The sequence below is a fragment of the Pleurodeles waltl genome, chromosome 11 (genome assembly GCF_031143425.1).
Source record: "Pleurodeles waltl isolate 20211129_DDA chromosome 11, aPleWal1.hap1.20221129, whole genome shotgun sequence".
Classification (NCBI taxonomy): Eukaryota; Metazoa; Chordata; class Amphibia; order Caudata; family Salamandridae; genus Pleurodeles; species Pleurodeles waltl.
This window is the reverse complement of record NC_090450.1, coordinates 904,060,875-904,085,620: the sequence shown is the minus strand read 5'-3', so window position 1 is coordinate 904,085,620 and position 24,746 is coordinate 904,060,875. Positions and strand designations below refer to the sequence as shown.

General features: G+C 43.9%; 1 protein-coding gene across 1 annotated transcript in view; it reads right to left on the bottom strand.

Moving 5' to 3' along the window:
* The window catches only part of BRAP (BRCA1 associated protein), a 218,404-nt gene that overhangs the window by 134,259 nt on the left and 59,399 nt on the right, over positions 1 to 24,746 (bottom strand). Inside the window, exon 2 of the mRNA XM_069214836.1 lies at positions 21,667 to 21,828. Coding sequence (XP_069070937.1) covers positions 21,667 to 21,828 — 162 coding nt within the window. The remainder of the gene's footprint in view (positions 1 to 21,666; positions 21,829 to 24,746) is intronic.

The window sequence follows — 24,746 nt, the reverse complement described above, 5'->3', positions numbered from 1 at the left end:
ATATTAAAATCCAACCAAGATGTCCAGAACAAAGTAACAGTAGGTGGCTTGTTCCATGTAATTTTCCAATAGCCTTACAGAGTGATGTGCCTGCTGTTCTACAATTATGATGGCTGGTTATGAGGTGCTGGGCTCTGGGTTAAGGCCCCCTCTTGCATGGATTGGAAAATGAATTGTGGCATCCAACAGACAGAGAAGTAGTTAGGTTCAAAGGAATTGGTTAAAATACTGACTTGTTAAAGTACATATGTTAACAAATTGCTTACTTTCTAGTTTTAGAGACACAGCTCAATGACAGTATGTATTGGTATTTATATGGCGTGAACCCAGTAAAGAAACAATGTTTCACTGTACTTTATTTGGGGGTGGAGGATGAGAAACAATCCACATGTTCATTCAGGAAGTGGGGATTACACAAATACAATTCATACATTAAATTTCACATTTTAGGCACAGGGATGTTATACGATATGAAGTCAAAGCTAGGTCCCTAGGTTCCAAAGTTGGCAGGTCTAGCCATTTAGCCACACCTCCTTCCATGATTCTATTTAAATATAGACCAAATGATGACATGGATTCAGAAGAGATACAAATGGATGTGGCTTGCCTTTGACTGTCAACAATGACTCAAACTATGGTTAAAAAAAAAACACAGGAAAAAAACTAGTTCTTGGAAAATTGATGGCATGAACATAAGGGGAAGGGAAAACACTGAACTATTTTAAAACCTCAAAAGAAACTGCTTCTGACAATACCTCAGTCAAAATGAGGATTGATAAGTTGTGTCTTTTCAAAAAGACACTGTCGAAATTCAAGACCATTCCTTTGTTGGCTTTTTGGGAAGAAAACAGGCATGCATATTCTGAAAAATATAAGTGCTAATATGAGGTGGCAGGAATACAGTGGTCCCCAGATTGCAGAAACATGTCTGTGCAAAGAGCAGAGCAGATCATAGGACACACACCTACCAGTCTCTGGGTATGAAAACTTCGGAGATGCTCAGTGTTGCTGGCTGGTACTTTTCATTTTTCAAAACCACTTTTGAAGCTTGGGGATCACGATGATTCATGTACCTCAACTGACATACTAAAGGAAGCTACCACAGATTATGAAGTGCCTGATTTAGCAAATAGTGTCCAGCAAGCTGGGCTTGATGTGTTAAAGGCTCCTGAAAGGCTGTCCTTGTGCAGAAATAGTTACTCTTCCAGTTCAGGCACAGTGGCAAAAAAGAGAGGATAAGTGATGTAAGAAGAGGTTTCCCAGAGGGTGCTTTCAGGAATAGAACTTACAAATCCTGTGTCCTGGACTCTGTAGGTAGGTACCCACAGATCTATCAAGAAGCAGGTTAAAAAGTAGCAGTGGAGAGAGGAAAACGAAACAATATAAAAATTCACAGGAATGAGAGGACTGTTCCCGGTTACTCTTTATATTCTCTTTTGCAGGAAGGATTCTCTTCAACTGTGCTCATCTTGAATTCCTACATCCTTTCTACAGTCCATCCACATCACCAATATCCTGGTGTCTTGCAGACATCACCAGGCCGCACAGATCAGTTTCCCCATGATCCTGCAGTGACCTAAGCCGGTCTCCCTCCTTGCCCGGATCAGTGCTCCAGGGGTTCTTCTGTGGTGTGCCATTTCTCCTTCTGCAATCACTAGACCTAACCTTATAAAAGCATGCATGAGACTAACAATCTTGAGGGCCTCTAGTACATTAAATAGTGCTATCTGAGGGGTCAGGGTTATTGTGCCACTCCATCAGAAAGAGTTGCTGCAATCAACCCCCAGAATGCCTGGAGAATTCTATAGTGCCATTCTGGGTACATAAAATCCCACTCTTTGGTCTTGCGCCTCAGACAAATTGGGTGAGGAATCGCTCTGGAAATACTATAGCTGATGTCTGACGAAATAGATGTGGTGCAAACAGGGGAAATATATATGTGTCTATTGAGCAGATGTAACTATGATCTGGGGCCCATATGCACTGTTATTTTATCTGATGATTGCGAAGGGGCAAACCTAGCCTCTATTCTAGGCTTTGCTAGAGCACATTGCTACCCAAATGAGCCTCCCAGCGCTGTGCAACAAATATCCAGACCATATCACATCCTGATTTAGCCAAATAGCAAGTTTTTCCATTGCTCTCTAAACCTCACATCATACAAGGAGTAAGGAAGAAAGCAAATTAAAAGATAAAAGAGCCCTGCACAGTCTGGTATCTAGGATGTATTTGCCTCTAGTTAACTGAATTTTGTTGCAGTTATTGTGCTAACGTGTGGCAATGCTGCAAGTATTTAAAGAACTAGGAAGGCAGGAGCCCAAATAACTCCTGTATATCTATATAAGAATACATGAAGGTTTTCACAGGTTTTAGTGTGGAGATTCCCTGGCATGTCCAATCCCTTGAACCCAGCCACAGTTATGATCTGTGGATTTTTAGTGCACACTCATAAAGGAGTTGCCCCAGTTAATGCCACAACCATCCCATCAGGTGCGAAGAGTTTCTGTAGTCTGTTGGTACCACCTTCATCCTGTCCCTGCGAGCTTGACAACATTAGAGTATTGTGGCCATACTCCGATCACAGCCAAAAGTCGATTTACAACACTTTGTTATGGACATTCTAGGCATCCTGCTGTTTCATATCAATGTCCTGAGCTTGGAGGTTAGTCATGGAAATTAATGGGGGTGGTTTGTATGGGAGGTTTGGCATAACATACAGCACCTGCAGTTGGTTGGTCCCGAGTTGGGTGGACTGCTAAGATACCCCTGGAGCTCATCAGTGTATAAAACTATGGGCTCATCTATCCCATGTGGCACATATATCCTGTGAAATCACTTAGCTCTCCAATACCCTCTTCCGATGACAGTGGAGCAAGTACATCGGAGGCTTCCATGGGAGGTGCCTATAATGATACAGAAGGGTGATGAGAGAGATATTTCTGCATGATCTCCCTTACAGTTTTGAACTGATCCTGCTGGTTTTTTGACTCCAAGAGTACGCAGTGGCCTGTTTACCAGATCTCTGTGCCATTGCTCTGACCCTTAAAATGTGTATGTCTGATTGGTTCACCCACAGGTGACATACTAAATAAGTTCTTAGTATATGGTATTAGGGATACCATGGGCCTATAAGTTAAAATGTCCCTTGTGGGCTGCATCACTTATTGTACCACCATGAGTTCATGACAAAGCATAACAAGTCATTGCTGGCAGTGCAGTTTTCGAACTGCTAATTGAACTTGTCATTTAAGTTAATGTCTGTAGAATTTTGAATTATGGGATAGCTAGTTGCTACACTTTGCAGGACGTTGTCATCAGGTCGGAGGCGACCTGGTAGCCCGTTGACTAGTAGTCACTGATCCCCTAAGGGCACGTTGTGGGTATAAATGTGGCACCCAGACTTCAGGTCACATCTGCACTGAAGAGAGGACTGAAGAAGGCCTGCCCAGCAGTTCCCTGGACCCAGCAAAAAGAGGATGCCCTTGCTGATCCTTGGGCCAGCAATAAGGCGACTGTGCCTGTGGTGCCCTGCTCGAGATATCTACCACACCCTCCCGCAGACTGAAGAAGAAACTCTAAGAGAGAGTTTGATGACTTTTTGTTAAAGCTATAGACCTGGGAGAGTCTTTGGACTGCAGTCTGGTCACCCATTATGGACACTAGCCTCAGTTAATGGAAATTGCTGGTTTTGCTGCAAGCAGAGACTGGTAGACCAATGGCAATTTTTTTTTGCCTGGACATGAACCAGACTTTGATCTGCATCGACCTCTGTGTCCAAAGTCGCCCGGCCATGTTCCTTGACCGATGAGTGTCCCCAGGAGAACCCCATTAAAACAGATCAGCATCCACAGCATGCTTGAGCATCCTGTACCCCCTTGCATAAGGCCCACTCCATTGTCATCTATGGCAGTTCGCTCACAGAGCCTGGAATTGCCATGGAGAATGCTTTGACTGCAAGTTAACTGTCCTGACAAGCCTCATTGGCTCCTGTGACTAACTCCCTGCCAGCGTTGGTCACCCAAAGTGAATCACAATAACCAAACCCAACTTTATTTAAGATTTCCAAGGTACTGCTAACCTCTGTAATTGCCAATGCTGGATTGCAATTTGAATGAAAAGTATTGTTTTATTAGCTGCTAAATAATTTATATCTCTGGAACCCTGTGGTGGATTGAGTTCATTTTGGTGTTCAAAAATTCATTCAAATAAGAGCAATTTTTATAAACTGGAGTAGGATTTTTCTTTGTGTAGGGTTTCTTTTTTGTTCAACTGTTTTGGTACTTCTGAAAGCTTTCACTTGCTCTGTGACAGACCCTGGTGCTCAAAGCCACAGCTACTAAGAGTTGAGCTAATGTTTTGCAAATGAGCTTTGAGCAAAAAGGGTTTGAGAGCTCGTTTTGCGGTGAGGTCACACAACCACACTATATAATAAACCGCTTTCCTCCCAATTACCACCATTTTACTAGAGTCACTCGGCTCACCAAGGAGAGGGTCAGTGGGTTTTCAAGCCTGCAGATCCGTTTTTAATCTGTCCAGCACTGGGTTAATAATTACTGCCCATCCCTGAATCTTTACCTTGGCTGTCAATACCCCTAAACAGCTAATACTCTACGTAGCCAGTGGAAGTTCGGATCTTGAGGCCCACTCTACCACTTCATTTGGCACCCCTCCAAAAAGAACACGAATTGGCCCAGTTTATCATCAGCCCTAATTGATTCCCAAATTAGTTTAGGATCTTTTGACTTTGGTCCCGAGCTGGGTGGTCTGCTACGATACACCGGGGTTTCATCAGTGTATAAAAGTACAGGCCCATCCATCCTAGGTAGCAACTATATCCTGTGCTATCACTGAGCCTTTGGAAACTCTCTGCGGGTGCCTCCACAAAAAAAAATACATAAGGGGATTCCATAGCAGGTGCCTCTACCGATACTGAAGAGTGCAGAGAGAGACCCATTTAACTACTCTCTTAGTGATACAACAGCCTCAACTATTAGACTAAAGACAGACTGAGTTTTGTAAGATTAAGGACTAAAGAGAGGCCAGCGTGCCAATGTGAGAGCACTGAACACAGTCTGAATGTTATGGTAAGTAGACTTATTGGGCATAAAGCCACTTTGGTCAGTATTAACCAGCATGTGAATTACTTTGATGAGCATATCGGCCGACACCTTGGCCAGAATACTGCCTCAGTATTGATTAATGAGCACTGTCTCTAAAACGAGCGGACGTACAACATTTTGTTTGGATTAACAGCAGTGCTGCTGACTCTCTACAGCTCTGGGGTAGCTTAATTTCTTCCTTTGAGCCTGTGAAAATCACTTATAAATGAGCCAACAGCAAGCCAGCATAGCCTTTAAAGAATTCCACTGGGAACCCAGCGGGACCTGGGGTTTTCCTGGATTGCAATGTGTGATCTAGTGTTTTTTTTTTTTTTAATAAAGTGTAAAATAAAGCAGTGAAATGGTCCGCTAAATTGAGAGAGGCAGTTCTGGTAAATGATTTTGAAGCACCTAGTCTTGAGACGCACATTACATCCACAGCTTTATTTGTCTGAGATAAAGTCACAAACTTCCTTAGCTAAAAGTCTGAAGGACCGACTATTTTTACCCACAAACAGTTTCAGGTGAAAGCATGAAAGTAAATAGCTTCCAAACAGATACAATGGCAGGCTTAAACCTCAGGATTTAAGTTTTTTAAGTGTGAGGGAAATGAAAAGTAGAGTAGCCAACAGGATTTGTAAGAGTTCCAATCTGGGCACTGGGAGGGATGATGTACTCCAAGAGACAGCAAAGGGATTTTTTTTAAAAAAATACAAATATACCAATGTAAGCATACTTTGAGGCTTTAGAACTTGGAAGTCATGCTTTAAACATAAATAATGGCTTTTTTCATTTCTTGGTAATATCCATTAATTGAATTAACTTAAAAAGATGTGTGCACTTAGGTCGACTAGAAATTAGATCCAACAGTAATGTTATGCTTTTAAGCTAATGTTATATGTCTTGTATGTCTTTGAACCACAACTGTAGAAAGGATGCTCCATTTACAAGGTAGTTATAGTTAGGACCAACTTTTCCCATAGACAAAGCGTTTTCTGTTTTGGTAATAACTTTGGCACCGTTTGGTGAACCTTGACAAAATGTTCACAACTCGTATGCTAATTAGTTCAGTTGCTGTCTGGAAAGTTTTGGGGTGATTCATCAAGCAGGGGCTGAGGAAAGGAGGGATTCCCAAAACTCTCCCCTCCCCCCTACAATGACTATGGGGATATTGTAATTTTTTAACACAACTACAGCCCAAACTGCTGAACAGATTTACACCAAATCTGACAGAAAGCTAGATATTAGTCCAGAAACATCTCTGGTCTTATTTGGTGCTAATTTGTTCAGTAGTATCAGAGCTATTAAAGAAAAGAAATACATATATCTTATGATGCAGATCTGTGGGTTCTTGCTGGGGATCCACTGATCTGAAGCCCAATGGGGGGGAGGGGGAGGGGGGACTTCACACACCATACCCCTGATGCGCACAGCCAGAGGCCGTGCACAATATGGTGTTGACTGCATGTGGGAGGGTTGGTCGCATGGTGTGGATTGAGGCCAACCACCGCTGCGCACGGCCAAAGGCTGCGCGCGGCTGTTGTTTTATTATTGGACAGCATTTATATATTACTTTACATTAAAAGTTCACTGAAATTACTAAAGGTTACAGAGATTTTATAGTTAGGTTCATGTTTTACCCACACAAAATAATAGAAATTCAGTAGTATAGTTATACTTAGCTGAAGAAGCTACATGCCGGAAACGAACTAGGCTAGGAGATATATGGGGCAGATGTATCAAGCCTTTTTGCATTCGCAAACGGTGCGAATGCCCGTTTGTGAATGCAAAAGTGCCTTTCAGTATGTATGAAAGGCATTGGCAATGCAATTTTAAGCAATCTCTTAAAAACCGATTACTTAAAATTGCAAGCCCGTTTAGAGAATCGCAAATTGCGATTCTCTAAAGAGGAAATCACTTATTTGCGATTTCTTAAGTACATGCATGAAGCTTTTCCTTAATGCGCATTGGGCATTAAGGAATCACAAATGTGCAAATTTTAAAAATGCATTAAAAATGCATTCTTAAAATTGACATGTAACGCACACATGCCCCTTTGGCATGTGTGCGCCTTACATGTCCTAAAATATTTTTTTGGGGTGCAGCAGAGGGGGCCTTAGGCCCCCAGCAACCTGGGGTTTCGCATTTTCTAAATTGCGAATTCGAGTTAGTCAGGCCTATAGGTGCGAATGGGCTCAGAATCGCTATTTGCGATTCAGTAAGAGTATTTGCGATTTTTATGAAATCGCTATTACCGAATCGCAAATATGATACATACCATTGTGCGATTCAGAAATCGCGATTCCTTAAAAAAAAATCGCTATTAGAGAATCGTAAAGTGGATTCTTCATACATCTGGCCTATAGTTTCTTAACACAAGTATAACTATAAGTATAACTGCTGAATGTCTATAGTTTTGTATCGGTAAAACAGGAACCTAACTAGAACGTCCCTATAACCTTTGTTTTTTTCCAGTGAATATATATATATATATATATATATATATGTCATTTATAGCTCGGCAAGGCTGACACTGTGTCAAACCTATGCTTAAAGACTTTGCTGTACAAATGGCAAAAATACTTTGTCGCTATCTAGCTCGGCGTGGATAGCACTGTGCTGATCCTATGCTTAAAAACGTGCTAGATAAACAGACATTTGAGGTGAGCAAATCTAGTGTGTCACTGGTGTTGCAGGGTGCTACTTACTAGAGCTGCTCACCACCTAAACTTGAGAACTACCCAGAGTGCTCTATTCTTTTTTGCATAATTTATGTGTCACTCTAAACCTGAAAGGGATTTGTTTTGACTGATACTCAGTGCTCCCTTGCGTCTGGACAAAGCTAAACCTCTCTGATGAGCTCTAATGAAAGCAAAACACGTCTCAGGGGTTGCTTTTACTCATTCCAGGTTGGTTTGGACGCGATTTTACCAGTCCAAAGCTGTAATACTGTGTCTGGAGTGGTAAATGGCTTTTGTCATTTATAGCTCGGCAAGGCTGACACTGTGTCAAACCTATGCTTAAAGACTTTGCTGTACAAATGGCAAAAATACTTTGTCGCTATCTAGCTCGGCGTGGATAGCACTGTGCTGATCCTATGCTTAAAAACGTGCTAGATAAACAGACATTTGAGGTGAGCAAATCTAGTGTGTCACTGGTGTTGCAGGGTGCTACTTACTAGAGCTGCTCACCACCTAAACTTGAGAACTACCCAGAGTGCTCTATTCTTTTTTGCATAATTTATGTGTCACTCTAAACCTGAAAGGGATTTGTTTTGACTGATACTCAGTGCTCCCTTGCGTCTGGACAAAGCTAAACCTCTCTGATGAGCTCTAATGAAAGCAAAACACGTCTCAGGGGTTGCTTTTACTCATTCCAGGTTGGTTTGGACGCGATTTTACCAGTCCAAAGCTGTAATACTGTGCCTGGAGTGGTAAATGGCTTTTGTCATTTATAGCTCGGCAAGGCTGACACTGTGTCAAACCTATGCTTAAAGACTTTGCTGTACAAATGGCAAAAATACTTTGTCGCTATCTAGCTCGGCGTGGATAGCACTGTGCTGATCCTATGCTTAAAAACGTGCTAGATAAACAGACATTTGAGGTGAGCAAATCTAGAGTGTCGCTGGTGTTGTAGGGTGCTCCTTACTAGAGCTGCTCTCCACCTAAACTTGGGAACTACCCAGAGTTCTCTATTTGTTTTTGAATATATTTATATATAGTCAGTGAAAAGCTAAAGGTTGCAGAGACGTTATAGTTAGGAAATTGAATTTTGTTAAAAACCTTACAAATTCACTGAAAAAAAAAAAAAAAAAAAAAAAAAAAGGTTACAGGGACGCATTAATTAGGTTCTGAATTTACTCGTACAAAACCACAGACATTCAGCAGTGATAGTTAGAGTTCTTTCAAGCAACTACAACTCGTGTCCTAAGGTAACTATAACTCTCACCCCGCCATGCACAGTTTGTTCTTCAATACTTTGAGTGATTATGTTTCATTTATATTTTCATGATGTTATAGCAGTTGTCATGAGTGCTGTAATATATGGGGTAATTAGCAGTGCATGGCGAGGGCGCGAGTTATAGTTACCTTAGGGTACAACTACACATATGCATGTGTTTGTGCCCACATTCAGTTCATACGTGTTGGGCTGTATCACCGAGCACTTTCAGTGACGGTATACGGGAAGTGTCAATAATCTGAGTTTAACATGGATACATATTCTGTTCAAGGGCCACCATTACCCCACTTCCTAAGGACATGAGCACTCAGAGAAGATTAAGGCATTGGCGCTCAAAGTAGGAGATGACTTGGGAGAGTAAAGGGTGGCTATGAAACCAGGAAAGGCGACCCTTGAAGTTGGGAATATTTTCCTTTTGCATTAAAAACATAATAAATAAGACAAATCAACCTAAGTACTTACAATGTGTCAGAAGTGGGATTCTGGAGTCTGAAACAATGACTCAACCCATAACGATGGAAGCAATGGTCACACAGCTTGCAGAGGGACAAAGAAATTTACAGATGGCAGTTGAGCAGTAGGCCCAGAACGCCCAGAAAGAACGCAATCCTTCCAAACTGCCTTAAAAGAACAAGCAGCCTTATTAGCCACCAACCAATAAGTCCAGGACACAGATATAGTACATCTTACCAATGCTAATTTCAGCGCACAAGTCCATCCTAATGGGCCTGGGTCAGAATTGCAAAAATTTCAGGAGGGGGATGAGCCATACTTTTTTATTTATTTTTATTTTGAGCAAGTTGCTACCAAAGGTGGGGTCAATACCTAGCCCCCACTGCTCTCAGGGGAATTACAAGTCGCATATCAGGCTGCTAACCCGGCTGAGGGAAGTGCATATGGGGATATTATTAAGGCCATATTGAAGAAGTTGGAGTGTGACCAAGAAGATTACAGGGCACGATTTAAAAAATAGAAATGAACAACAGGAGACAATCCTTTTGCCCTTCATTATAGAATACAGAATTTAGGTAATCGATGATTACAACCAACCCTTGCTTCTAAGGAACAAATAACAGAGGAGGTGCATTTGTAACAATATTTAGATGCATTACCCTCTACTTCACAAACGTGGGTGAATCAACACCCGGGATTGACAGTTTAGATAGCAGTAGATTTAGCTTGTGCATATCACTGCTCCCTGATTTCAAGTCACATCAAATACGGGGTCCTCCAGTATCTCGCAAACTACTAATTCGTAATAATCTTAGGCTATGGAACCCCAAAGTAATTTTCCCGTGAAACGTCCTGGAAAACCATATATAGGGGGAGGAGGTGAACAACCAATGGGGCCACAATGTTATCATTGTGTGGAGTGGGGGAATATAGCACGCAATTGTCCTCTCCACTCAAGTGAACCCCTGGAGGTTGGGTATACCAGGGGACGTGTCTTAGTATGAGGGCACAAGACAGACAAGGGCATTTTTAGACATTGGATGTCAACATACATTAGTCAGCGGAGATCTGATTCCCCCTCATCAGATTCAGAAGGGTGAATTTGTGCAGGTGACTTGTGTACATGGAGACAAAAAGACATACCCATTGGCAGAGGTGCTATTCAAAGTCCAAGGGGATCCTTAATTACAAAAAGTAGGGGTGGCTCCTCACTTAGCCAAAAAAAAAAAAAAAAAAAATACTCTTGGGGAGGGACTTATGATGGTTCAATGAGGGTGGATAAGGACGTGACAGACTGGTTTAAATAAGCTCTTTTTAGTACTGCAGAATTTGAACCATCATGGGAAAAGATAAATAAGACACATAGTGATAAAAGTAGGGAACGGGAGGAGTACAGATTGACAACTTAACCGTACACTGCTTATGTCCTTTCCTCTTCGGGGAACCTCCAAACACCCTCACAACGTTTTCCGAACAGCCCAGAGGGAAGACAGCACCTTAGTACATTCGTGGGAGCAAGTGACTGACGCCCGACCAGAGCACGTAGGACTGTCCTTTTGAGTAGAAAGAGGTCTATTGTACAGGGTAGCCCACCATAATGGGCAGAAGAGTGAGCAGCTATTAGTACCTGTTGCTTTTCGGGAGCAGGTGATGCATCAAGTGGGGGGGGGGCATTATGGGTAGGAGAATACACTGAAATACCTCTTAGAGCGATTCTTTTGGCCTAGGGTATATAAGGAAGTGGCTACATTTTGTGCTTTCTGTCCAAGATGTCAACTAATAAATCGTCTAGGAGTACCAAGAGCACACCTTATCCCCTTCCCATCATTGACATTTCATTCCAATGGGGCAGTATGGATCTGGTGGGGCCATTAACACCCAGTGTTTGCAGACACCAATATATACTGCTGTTAGTCAACTATGCCACACGCTATCCGGAAGCCTTTCCTCTAGTTAGTATGACTACCATGTCAGTTGCTCAGGCCATGATCTCGTTATTCTCCGGGTGGGCGTCCCACAAGAAATGTTATAAGACCAGGGAACTCTCTTCATGTCCCAATTATTAACTCGGATCTGCAAAATCCTAGGGATACAACAAATATGCACAGTTGTGTATCACCCCCAAACAGATGGCTTGGTAGAACGGTACAACCGTACTATCAAAATCATGCATAGGGGATCCCTATGGGCTGCAGCAGTTATTCTGCCACTTATAGGGAGCCCATGCAAAGGGTTCTTCCGGCCTGCCATTGCAGCCTGCGTGAAACGAGTGCACGTACCCGTTTTCACTACAGGTCACTTCACCAGGTCACCATAAGTCACCTCTATGGTAGGCTCTCTCAGCCCAGAGTGCAGGTACCTGTGTGCGAGGGCACCCCTGCACTAGAAGAGTTGCCCCCACGAACTCCAGTCCCATTCTCCATGACTTTATGAGTGCGGGGATGCCATTTTATGCGGGTACTTGACATAGGTCACTACTTATGTCAGGCTACATAATGGTAACTCCGAACCTAGGCATGTTTGGTATTAAACATGTCGGACTCATACCCCAATACTGTTGCAAGTATTGGAAGTATGATTCCATGCACTCTGGGGGCTCCTTAAAGGTCCCCCTGCATTGCTACCAGGAGTCTTACAGGATTTTCTGGGCAGCCCAGTTACTGTCACACCTCAGACAGGTTTCCGTGCCCTCCTGCTGCTTGATCTGATCAAGCCGAGGAAGGCAGAATGAAAATGTCACTTACCCAGTGTACATCTGTTCGTGGCATTAGTCGCTGCAGATTCACATGTTTGGCACAGTCCGCTGCCTGGTGTTGGGCTCGGAGTATTACAAGTTGTTTTTCTTCGAAGAAGTCTTTTTGGTCACGGGGCCGAAGGACTCCTCCCTCCTCGGCTCCATTGCGCATGGGCATCGACTCCATCTTAGATTGTTTTCCCCGCAGAGGGTGAGGATGGAGTTGTTTGGTATAAATAGTGCCCATGCAATGGAGTGAATATGTATGTACGTTAAGAGTTTCTAATAATTATTTACAAATGTTCAGATGTTTAAGATTTATGATCTACTTCTAAACGGCTACAGGCTTCCCGGGGAGGTGGGAGGGTACATGTGAATCTGCAGCGACTAATGCCACGAACAGATGTACACTGGGTAAGTGACATTTTCAGTTCGATGGCATATGTTGCTGCAGATACACATGTTTGGCATAGACTATAAAGCAGTTACCTCCCCTAAAAGCGGTGGTTTAGCCTGTAGGAGTTGAAGTAGTTTGGAATAATGTTCTTAGTACAGCTTGGCCCACTGTAGCTTGTTGTGCATTTAGTACGTCTACACAGTAGTGTTTAGTAAACGTATGAGGCGTAGACCAGGTTGCAGCCTTACATATTTCGCTCATAGGAATGTTTCCTAGAAAGGCCATTGTAGCACCTTTCTTTCTGGTTGAGTGTGCCTTTGGTGTAATAGGCAATTCTCTTTTGGCTTTAAGATAGCATGTTTGAATGCATCTGACTATCCATCTAGCAATGCCTTGTTTAGAGATTGGATTTCCTATGTGTGGTTTTTGAAAAGCTATGAACAGTTGTTTTGTTTTCCTGATTAGCTTTGTTCTGTCAATGTAATACATTAATGCTCTTTTGATGTCTAATGTATGTAGTGCCCTTTCAGCCACAGAATTTGGTTGTGGGAAGAACACTGGCAATTCTACCGTTTGATTTAAATGGAATGGTGAGATTACTTTTGGCAGAAATTTTGGATTTGTTCTGAGAACTATTTTATTGTTGTGTATTTGAATAAATGGTTCTTGTATGGTAAATGCCTGTATTTCACTTACTCTTCTGAGGGATGTGATTGCAATGAGAAATGCGACCTTCCAGGTTAGATATTGCATTTCACAGGAATGCATGGGTTCGAAAGGTGGACCCATGAGTCTTGTTAAGACGATGTTAAGATTCCATGAAGGAACTGGTGGTGTTCTTGGTGGTATAATTCTTTTTAGCCCTTCCATGAATGCTTTAATAACTGGTATTCTAAATAGAGACGATGAATGAGTAGTTTGTAGGTAAGCAGATATTGCTGCGAGGTGTATTTTTATAGATGAAAAAGCGAGATTTGCTTTTTGCAAATGTAGTAAGTATCCTACTATGTCTTTAGTAGAGGCATGTAATGGTTGTATTTGATTGGCATGGCAGTAGTAAACAAATCTTTTCCACTTAGATGCATAGCAGTGTCTAGTGGAAGGTTTTCTAGCTTGTTTTATGACCTCCATGCATTCTTGTGTGAGGTCTAAGTGTCCGAATTCTAGGATTTCAGGAGCCAAATTGCCAGATTCAATGATGCTGGGTTTGGATGCCTGATCTGTTGTTTGTGTTGTGTTAACAGATCTGGCCTGTTGGGTAGTTTGACATGCGGTACTAGTGAAAGGTCTAGTAGAGTTGTATACCAAGGTTGTCTTGCCCATGTGGGTGCTATTAGTATGAGTTTGAGTTGGTTTTGACTCAACTTGTTTACTAGATATGGAAGGAGAGGGAGAGGGGGAAAAGCGTACGCAAATATCCCTGACCAACTCATCCATAGAGCATTGCCTTGTGATTCGCGGTGTGGGTACCTGGATGCGAAGTTTTGGCATTTTGAGTTTTCTTTTGTTGCGAACAAATCTATCTGGGGTGTTCCCCAAATTTGAAAGTACTTGTTCAGAACTTGGGGGTGAATTTCCCATTCGTGGACTTGTTGGTGGTCTCGCGAAAGGTTGTCTGCTAGTTGGTTTTGTATTCCTGGGATAAATTGTGCTATTAGGCGAATGTTGTTGTGAATCGCCCACTGCCAAATTTTTTGTGTTTGGAGGCACAATTGTGTTGAGTGTGTTCCTCCTTGTTTGTTTAAATAATACATTGTTGTCATGTTGTCTGTTTTGACAAGAATGTATTTGTGTGTTATTATGGGTTGGAAGGCTTTTAACGCTAGAAATACTGCTAACAGTTCTAGGTAATTGATATGAAATTTTGTTTCGTGTATATCCCATTGTCCTTGAATGCTGTGGTGATTGAGGTGTGCTCCCCACCCTGTCATGGAAGCATGTGTTGTTATAACGTATTGAGGCACTGGGTCTTGAAATGTCCGCCCTTTGTTTAAATTTTTGCTGTTCCACCATAGAAGCGAGAGGTATGTTTGGCGGTCTACCAACACCAGATTTTGAAGTTGACCCTGTGCCTGTGACCATTGTGATGCTAGACACTGTTGTAAGGGTCGCATGTGTAGTTTTGCGTTTGGGACAATGGCTATGCATGATGACATCATGCCTAGAAGTTTTAGCACATGTTTTGCTTGTATCTTTTGGTTTGGAAACATAGCACTTATTACCTTGTGGAATGCCTGCACTCTTTGTGGACTTGGAGTGGCAATTCCATTTGATGTGTTGATGGTTGCTCCTAGATATTGTTGTGTTTGACACGGTTCTAGGTGTGATTTTGTATAGTTGATGGAAAACCCCAGTTTGTGAAGGGTTTGTATGACAAATGTGGTGTCGTTTGCGCATTTTTTTACTGTGTTGGTCTTGATTAGCCAATCGTCTAGGTAAGGGAACACATGTATCTGTTGTCTCCTGATGTGTGCTGCTACTACTGCTAGACATTTTGTGAACACTCTTGGTGCAGTTGTTATTCCGAATGGCAACACCTTGAATTGGTAATGTATTCCTTTGAATACGAACCGTAGGTACTTTCTGTGAGAAGGGTGTATTGGTATATGAAAGTACGCATCCTTTAGGTCTAATGTGGTCATGTAATCTTGCTGTTTGAGCAGTGGAATGATGTCTTGTAGTGTGACCATGTGAAAATGGTCCGATATGATGTAGGTATTTAGTGTCCTGAGATCTAATATTGGTCTTAATGTTTTGTCTTTTTTTGGAATTAGAAAGTACAGGGAGTAAACTCCTGTGTTTTTTTGTTGTACTGGTACTAACTCTATTGCATCCTTTTGCAGTAGTGCTTGAACTTCTAGTCCTAAAAAGTTCTAAATGTTGTGGTGACATTTTGCGTGTTTTGGGGGGGATGTTTGGTGGGAAGTTGTGGAATTCTATGCAATAGCCATGTTGGATTATTGCTAATACCCAATTGTCTGTTGTAATCTGTTGCCAAGATTGGTAGAATTGGCTTAGTCTTCCCCCCACTGGTGTTGAGTGAAGGGGTTGCGTGACTTGAAAGTCACTGTTTAGGTGGAGGTGTTTTTGGAGTCTGGAATCTTCCCCTACTCCTTGGGAATTGACCCCCCCGATATCCCCTGAAACCTCCCCTTTGGAAGGAACCCTGATATGGTGTGGTTCTTGTTTGTTGGCTGGTGGTGTCTGTGGGTTGGTCCACGAAACCCCCCTCTAAATGGAGTTTTTCTGAAAGAGCCTCTGCTCTGCGGGGAGTAGAGTGCGCCCATGGCCTTGGCCGTGTCTGTGTCCTTTTTAAGTTTTTCAATGGCTGTATCCACTTCAGAGCCAAAAAGTTGTTTCTCGTTGAAGGGCATATTAAGGACAGCCTGCTGGATTTCAGGTTTGAAGCCTGAAGTGCGTAGCCAAGCGTGTCTCCTTATGGTGACAGCAGTGTTGACTGTTCTTGCTGCAGTATCGGCTGCGTCTAGTGAAGAGCGGATTTGATTGTTTGAGATCGTTTGTCCCTCTTCCACTATTTGCTGCGCCCTTTTTTGGTATTCCTGGGGAAGATGGTCTACGAGAAGTTGCATCTCGTCCCAGTGTGCGCGGTCATATCTGGCCAGCAGCGCTTGTGAATTTGCGATGCGCCACTGGTTGGCTGCCTGTGATGCTACTCTTTTCCCTGCCGCATCAAATTTTCGGCTTTCTTTGTCCGGAGGTGGGGCGTCGCCAGATGTATGTGAATTTGCTCTCTTGCGAGCTGCCCCTACTACCACGGAGTCAGGTGGTAACTGCGAAGTAATAAACACTGGGTCTGTGGGTGGTGGTTTGTATTTCTTATCCACCCTTGGGGTGATGGCTCTTGATTTTACGGGCTCTTCAAAAATTTGTTTTGCGTGCCGTAACATCCCTGGTAGCATTGGGAGACATTGATATTGGCTGTGTGTAGCCGAGAGGGTGTTAAATAAAAAATCATCCTCTATAGGATCGGAATGCAGTTGGACATTGTGGAATTCTGCTGCCCTAGCCACCAGTTGCGAGTATGAGGTACTGTCCTCTGGCGGTGACGGCTTTGTGGGGTATGACTCGGGATCATTGTCCGGCACTGGGGTGTCATACAGGTCCCAAGCGTCTTGATCCTGATCGTCATGACTTATGGTAGTTTGCGCTGGTGAGTGCATTTGTGGCGGTGTTTGTGCCGGCGATGCCTGTGGTGGAGAGGGCGGAGGCGTGACATTTTTAACCACTTTGGCTTGTGGTTGTGCGTCATCCTTTGGAAGTCCGATCCTTCTTTTCCTCATGATTGGGGGAAGGGTTGATATCTTCCCTGTGTCGTGCTGGATGTACAGTCTCTTTTGTGTGTAGTCCGATTCTACACTTTGGAGCTCTTGTCCAAATCTGTGCATTTGGCCACTTATTCCTTGTTCCTCTGAGTAGGATGAAGGTGTGGTATTTTTCGGCGCCGAGAGAGAATCTTTTTTCGGTTTCGGCACCAACAGAATTTTTGTTCCTTTCGGCATGGATTCTCGGTGCCGATGTTTTTCGGTGCCGGTATCTTGTTTTTGTCTCTCGGAGCCGCTTTCTCGGCTCCGAGGTTGCTCCATGGCGGTCCCTCGACCGGAGTCGGGTGTCTTCGCTATGGGCGTGCCCTTTTTCGGCGCCTTCGACGGGTCGCCTGTTTTATGGGTCGAGCCATGGCCTGTTGGCAGTGGCATCCCCTGGGCTTTCGGTTTGTCGATGGATTTACTTTTCGACGTCTTACTCACAGTTTTGTTGCTGTTGTTCGACGTCGGAGTCTCCGGATTCTGATTCCGGAACCGAGAATGTTTCCTCTTCCTCGTCGAAACGTTGTTTTGTCGACGTGGACGCCATTTGTTGACGCCTGGCTCTTCGGTCCCGGAGTGTTTTTCTGGACCGGAAGGCTCGGCAGGCTTCACAGGTATCCTCCTTGTGCTCGGGGGACAAGCACAAGTTACAGACCAAGTGCTGATCTGTATAAGGATACTTACTGTGACATTTTGGGCAGAAACGAAACGGGGTCCGTTCCATCGGCTTCGATGTCGCACGCGGTCGGGCCGACCAGGCCCCGATGGGGGATCGAAACTACCCCAAAGTCTTCCGATGATCGGTGTCGATGTACCTAACTATCCCGATACCGAACGGAACAATACCGACGCTTTCTTCCGAGATTCTGACTAACTTTCCGAACCGAAACACGGAGCGAAAAGGAATACGTCCGAACCCGACAGCGGAAAAAAACAATCTAAGATGGAGTCGACGCCCATGCGCAATGGAGCCGAGGAGGGAGGAGTCCTTCGGTTCCGTGACCAAAAAGACTTCTTCGAAGAAAAACAACTTGTAATACTCCGAGCCCAACACCAGGCAGCGGACTGTGCCAAACATGTGTATCTGCAGCAACATATGCCATCGAACCAAAGGATTTCCTTTGGGAGAGTGAGGTAACATACTCTCCCTTTGGAAATAGATGCAACTGGCTTGGGAGGGGTAGCCTTCCCAAGCCACTTGTTTGCTTTGAAGGGCACATTTGGTGCCCTCCGTGCATAAACTAGCCCACACTGGTTCAGGGGCTCCCAGTCCCTGCTCTGGCGCAAAACTGGACAATGGAAAGGGGAGTGATCACTCCCCTGTCCATCACCACCCGAGGTGTGGTGCCCAGAGCTCCTCCAGAGGGACCCTGGGTTCTGCCATCTTGTTTCCAAGGTTGGTAGGAAACTCTGGGAGCATCTGAGTGGCCAGGCCAGGCAGGTGACATCAGAGGCACCTCCTGATAGGTGGTCACTTGCTTAGGTGACCAAGCCCACTCTTAGGGCTATTTAGGGTCTCTCTCTTGGGTGGGTCCTCAGATTCGGTTTGCAAGATTCCAGCAGGACTCCTCTGCAACCTCTGCTTTGACTTCTGGCCACTGGAACCACGACTTGACCCTCCAGGAACCGACAAACGCTGCTACAACGAAGAAGACTCTTCTGCAACTTTGTTTCCATGTCTCCTGCCAGCTTTGCAACATTTCCTCAGCTGTACATGCCCCAAAGACTGCAACTCTTCAGCCTGCACAAGAAGAAGGAGGAATCTCCCTCAGAGTGAAGCAGTCACTCCCCTGCAACTGCATGCACCTACTACAAGAGACAACCGGGAGCATGGATCTCACCTCATCTTGAGCTGCGTGGATCCTACATCAAGGGTGGTGGTCCAGAGTAGTCCTCTTGGTCCTCTCTGCCAGCTGTCCAAATTGGTGGAGGTAAGCCTTTGCCTTCTCACACAGGACAGTATCCCTGTGCACAGCTGCCAAGGCTCGTTTGCATCTCCTCCAAGGGATCTTCAGCCGACGTGTTGCTCCCACCTCCAGCACTCCATCCTGCAAAGCATAGCCTCCTGTGTGGTTCTCCTGCAACGTAGGATCCTCTTTTGTAGTGCTAAGAGGGCTTCTTCGCCTATATCCCTGTCCTGTGGAACTCCGGTGGACTCTCTGTGACGCTGAGGGTCCCCTGTGACTCCCCCTCCTGGACTGAGTCCTGGCCTTGCTGGTCCCTGGCAGCACCACTTTTCCACTAACTGAGAGTTTGCCTTTGCCAAGGCTTGTTGGCGGAATTCCTGCACCGACACCCGTCTGCAATCTTCCTTCCAGCGTGGAACATCATCTGCAGCCATCAGGAACTCTTCTCTGGCTCCAGGGCTGCAGTGCTGACCTGTTCTTCATCACCGTCGACCAACTCCTGCAACCACAGCTGGGTGGTTAGTAGCTCCTACTCCTCCTGGACTCCACTATGACTCTTGGACTTGGTCCCCTCTCTCCACCGATCTTTCTTCAGGAATCCACCGCTGGTTTTCTTGCAGTTTTGTCTGGGTGTCTTCTATTTCTTCTTTTCCTCCTTTTAGGTGGTTTGGGGAAAATCCAGTGATTTACTCCTGCATTCCTGGTCGCTAAGGGTGGGAGGAGGGGATGGGGGTACTATGTTACTCACCTCTGTGGTTTCTTAGTACTCCCAGCTTCCCTCTACACATTTTACTTATCTAGGTGGGGGTCCTTCGTTCGCATTCCATTTTTCTAGTATATGGTTTGTGCTCCCACCAGGGTCACTATTGGTTATTGGTATTTGCACCGTTTTCTAACCTTTTCTATGCCTATTTCTGATTGCTAGTGTATATATTTAGTGTATTACTTACCTCCTATTGGTGAGTTGTCCTTCTAGTATGGTGTGTGTGTGTGTGTGTGTGTGTGTGTGTGTGTGTGTGTGTGTGTGTGTGTGTGTGTGTGTGTGTGTGTGTGTGTGTGTGTGTGTGTGTGTGTGTGTGTGTGTGTGTGTGTGTGTGTGTGTGTGTAAGTGCTGTGTGACTGCAGTGGTATTGCATGACCTTTGCATGTCTCCTTGATAAGCCTTGGCTGCTCATCTGCAGCTACCTCTAGAGAGCCTGGCTTCTAGACACTGCCCACACTTCACTAAGAGAGGATATCTGAACCTGGTATCAGGTGTAAGTACCTTGGGTACCCACCACACACCAGGCCAATTTCCTACACTGTGGGTACCCGAGGTCAGCTTCCTACAGGCTCCGTATATTTATATTACTCGATAGAAAAGAAGTAAGTCGTCCATGACAGAGAGTTTTCAATGTCCCAGTTCACTTATGGAACATCAGATGGGAAACAACTATAAAACGCTTCTAGCTAGGATATGGCTTGGGAGAGTGAAGAGTGGCTATGAAACCGGGTAAGTGGACCCATGAAGTCAAAAACATTTTCCATTTGCTTTAAAAACATAACAAGTAGGACAAATTAACCTCAGTACCGACTACATGCCTCTGCCTGGATGGGTAATAGGACCAGTATCTTTGAAATGGTAAATGTAATTCAACTTACAAACTTCCATTAAACGGCTTAGGTGAAAAGCTTCTCAATATTTTTTTAGCCACAGGGAGATTAGGTGATTTGCCCAGAATCACAAGATGTTGAGCCATGTACGGCAACTCTACCTAGGTCCCCCAGTTTCAAAGTCAGCACCTCTGGACATTAAGCAACATATCTTCCTCATATTCCATTAAATTATGTTTTATTAAATCACATACATCCCTCTATTACCCCACCCAAAAACAAACTCACCCAGGCAAAACAAGGCTCTTTAATATCAAAAAAGGAAGACAGATCGAAAATCCACTCATCAACTAGTCTGTTTCCTCAGTGACAGCACCACCATTCTGTAGAACACAGGAGGCTTTAGTATTTTCCCACAATTTGTTAGATTGTGTGAATGCCCATTTGACAAAACTTTTTAAACAACAATGCAACCTCTGCTTATGCCATATTCATGTGCAATTTGCTCAGCCTTTCTGTGGCATATGTGGATAAAGACACATTCCTACTCAAAACTACTGACATGAGCCTTATAAGGCTGTAGATGTGTGCAAATGTAGCATTACAGGGAAGTGCCACAAGATGGGCAATGAACAGCTTACTTCAATCTCTCAGTATTCAGATCTTCTCCAATAAACCCAAGTATTATGTTAATTCTCCTTTATTCTCTAACCACGCTCATTTCTACTCATGAAGACAATTGAGACAAAAAGGCTGCTGGTGACTTTGTTGGTGACCCAGGCTCCCTTTTCCAGCTTTGATCATCTTCTCTTGGACTCTTTTCTCCCCCTTGCTTATGTTGTTTTGAACCTCTGTTCCAACTTCTCACACAAATTCTTGCCAATCATTGTCCATGTACTTGGCACAGGCTCAGAACCTGTCAAATAACAAACATCCTTCACATATCTAACTTCTATTGCACTTATTACGGAAAGTGATGAATTGACCTTCTAATGTTTAGCTTTCCTGAATGTCACAGATACTACAGTGCTACACAAATCCACTTTTTCCAACTAAAAAGACTACTCAAACTCCAGACTATGTGTACATTATACCCTACAGTATGTAATGGATGCCACACGATTTTATCATTTTGCAAAACCTAAAGAAAAAGCTAAGGTCTGCTGCAAAATAGAAACAAGATCCAACTGTTTCCTACCTGTACCGGACTGTATAGTTTCAATGATCACATCCGTCATCTCCCTGCGGCCAATGTGTTGATGTAAAAGTGCTGCTTTTTCCACAGGCTCCTTCCCAGCCAAGGCAGTCGAAGCAGAACATAATGTCTTCTCCCTCATTTCTTCCTCAGACATTTCAGTGGCTAATGAAAAACACAATATTAGCGATGCTGTTTCAGACATGGCAAGCTTTCATCTGATCTTTTCATTAGCTACTCCAGTAAAATCTTTGCTAAAGTGAATGATGGGTAAGGGAGCCTTTTCCAGATCAATGTGAAAAGTTAGCTCACTGCAGTTTTCAAAACCGTATTGTTAGGAATAGGCAAAGAATGTTCCAAAGGTCAACAACGTTGATCTTTTTAACTGATGCGCGCGCGCGCGCGCACACACACACACACACACACAACCGTCCAGCACATCATTCTGCAGCAGCCTTGAACATGTAAACTATCTGTCCACGATAACCAGTCCGACTCACGTGGCTCTCACTAGAGGCCAGTTGTTGATATGATTTCTGCATGCATAGTGAATAAACTGGACTTCTTTACTGTACTTGCGTCAATCATTTAATTTTTCTAAATAAGCTCCGTTATGTGCTATGTGATGTTGCAGCACTTTCAAAAGTCTAACTGTATCAGTCTGGTGAAGGCGTCAGCACTGTGAAGCAATCCCTGCCGTGGATGAAGTAATAAATACATATAATCTTATCGACTAAATGCATTTTTTTCTAAAACTTCACAAGGCCTTCGACTTCGCAGAAAGTGAGCCTGAAGACATTCCATAGCGTTGGTCTCTGTGAAGTCACCTTGCAAAAGTATGGTTTGTTTATACCTACTGGGGCGACTAGAGAGCAGTTATGTCAAGATCTTAGAAAGCAATTTGGTGCATACATTAAAACTTTGCAAGTAACTAGTGGTCATTTGCCATACAAATGAATCAAATGGATGATGTTCAGTATCTCCGAGTAAAATCAGAAACCAATCGATAGTGAGCGGAGTTTAAAAAAACAAACAAATATTGATCTGAAGCAGAAATATGAAGATGGCTTTCACAGCTGTTTTTTTTTTTTTTTTAACCACAGGACCAAATATGAAACAGCACCAATCTATTCGGTTAACGAGAATGTGAGTGTTTATTTGTATAACGTTATGCGGCCTGATTGAATGGTCTCTCGCAACTCCCAGTTTTGGCAGGTAAGGGAATTAAGGTAGAGAGAGATTAAACTGTGCCAAGGTTGACACAATTTGTTAATGCGAGCGATCCAGGACCAGGCATCATGGTTCTGAAGGTGCACCCACAAATTTAAGATAGATCAAAAATCTAGGGGTTTGCTTCAATCAGATTTATCGAGCTTCCCATAGTTAATGTAACCAAGATGCACTTTACCATCTTCTTGCGAGCTACCTTTAACTGTGTCTGCATCAGTCAATTGACGTCATCCTTGCAGTCTCTCTAAGGTGAATTGACAACTGTAATCAATTAAGCATGAGCCTGCCCACCACAAACAATTACCAAGCTCCAAAGAAGGCAAACTCTGCCACTTGCCCCCCGCCTCAGCTTAAAGCTGATCACATCTCACCTGCCCCAATATTGCTGCATTGGCTGTGATTTAAGTACAGGGTCTACTTTAAAAACATCTTTGTCTACAAGATCCTGTACAACAACGTCCTCTGTACACACCCAAGGAGCTATTCTTGTACCTACAGACCAGATGTTTAATGTACCTCCCAAAATTGACTCTGCTTCTACTGAGATGCAAACAGTAAATGGAATGATCGTTACTCATTTAAATCTCTACCTTCTTTAATCATTTATGTGTCTTTACATTAAAGAAGCATTTAAAAAGTAACATCAACGCCTGAGTGGATGACATATAGAGCACAACAACTACCCTACCCTATGGCGTCCGGGCACAAATAGAAAACATATGCCAAAATACACTTTTTTCACATAAGTGCCTTATTTTGCTGTGTTTACCCGCTTTGTGTGAGTTCCAACCGTGTTCTGTTGTGGCATCTCAGTTTTTCGGTTGTTGGCTACGATTGTACCTGAGGTGTCATATATACTGCCTCTGTGGCTATTCCAGGGTCCCCATATGTTGTCCCATTTCCAGGGGCAACCTCGGCTTTCATATAAAAACCCTTCGGCCAACATGCACCAGTCCATGTCGTTTCTCCAACTATCCACTTGTGGGCCCCTGTTCTGGGCTCCCCACAGTTTGGTGATATTACGTCTCAAAACTGACAAGCCCAACGTTAACCAAATATGAATCATGCATTGCAGTTCCGTTTCCCCCCACAGATTCAGGAGGAGCCACTTTGCCAATGGGGTGAGGGAGGATCCACACACCTCGTTCATGCAACTAATCACTGCTTCCCAAAGGAGCTGTAGTTTCGGACAGTCCTATATCACATGATAGAAGGTGCCCACCTGGTTGCAACCCAGTCTACAATTAACAGTTTTGGCTCTGCCCATTTTGAACAACGTGATCCGGGAGTAGCAGGAGCAGTGTAATATTTTTAATTGCACAAGACGGAAGTCTGATATAATCTTCAAGTCCCCCTAAGTCTTGTGCCCACGGTCATGCACCTGTTAATGTATCAGGCATGTTGTGGAGTATTGTTTTAGATGTTAGTGAGGTGGCCTTGTGGGACATATGTTTGTCAAGTAGCCTATTCTCTAGTCACGTTGACTCTAGGAATTGATTGTCCTACGTATTGCTGTCTTTAGTGTGTGTCGGATATGTAGATATCGATATGTTTCTGTGGGAGCATGTTGGCATTCTTGTTTTAAGTCTTTGAAAGGTATAACATCCCCTTGGCGCCACAGGTCTCCAACCTTGGAGATACCCATTAGGTCCCATTTGTCAAAACCTGGGAGATCCCTTAATGTTCCTTATGCGGCTGTATCCCATAGGGGCATGGCTTGTGTAATCTTCCCCTTCCACCATAGGGATCGAGTGACTGTGTGCCAAATCTGGGCTACTGCTGCCATTGGTCCTTGAAGTTTGAGATGTAGGGGGCTGGCACAGAGTGCCCTTAGGTAACCTCCCTGCTGCAGT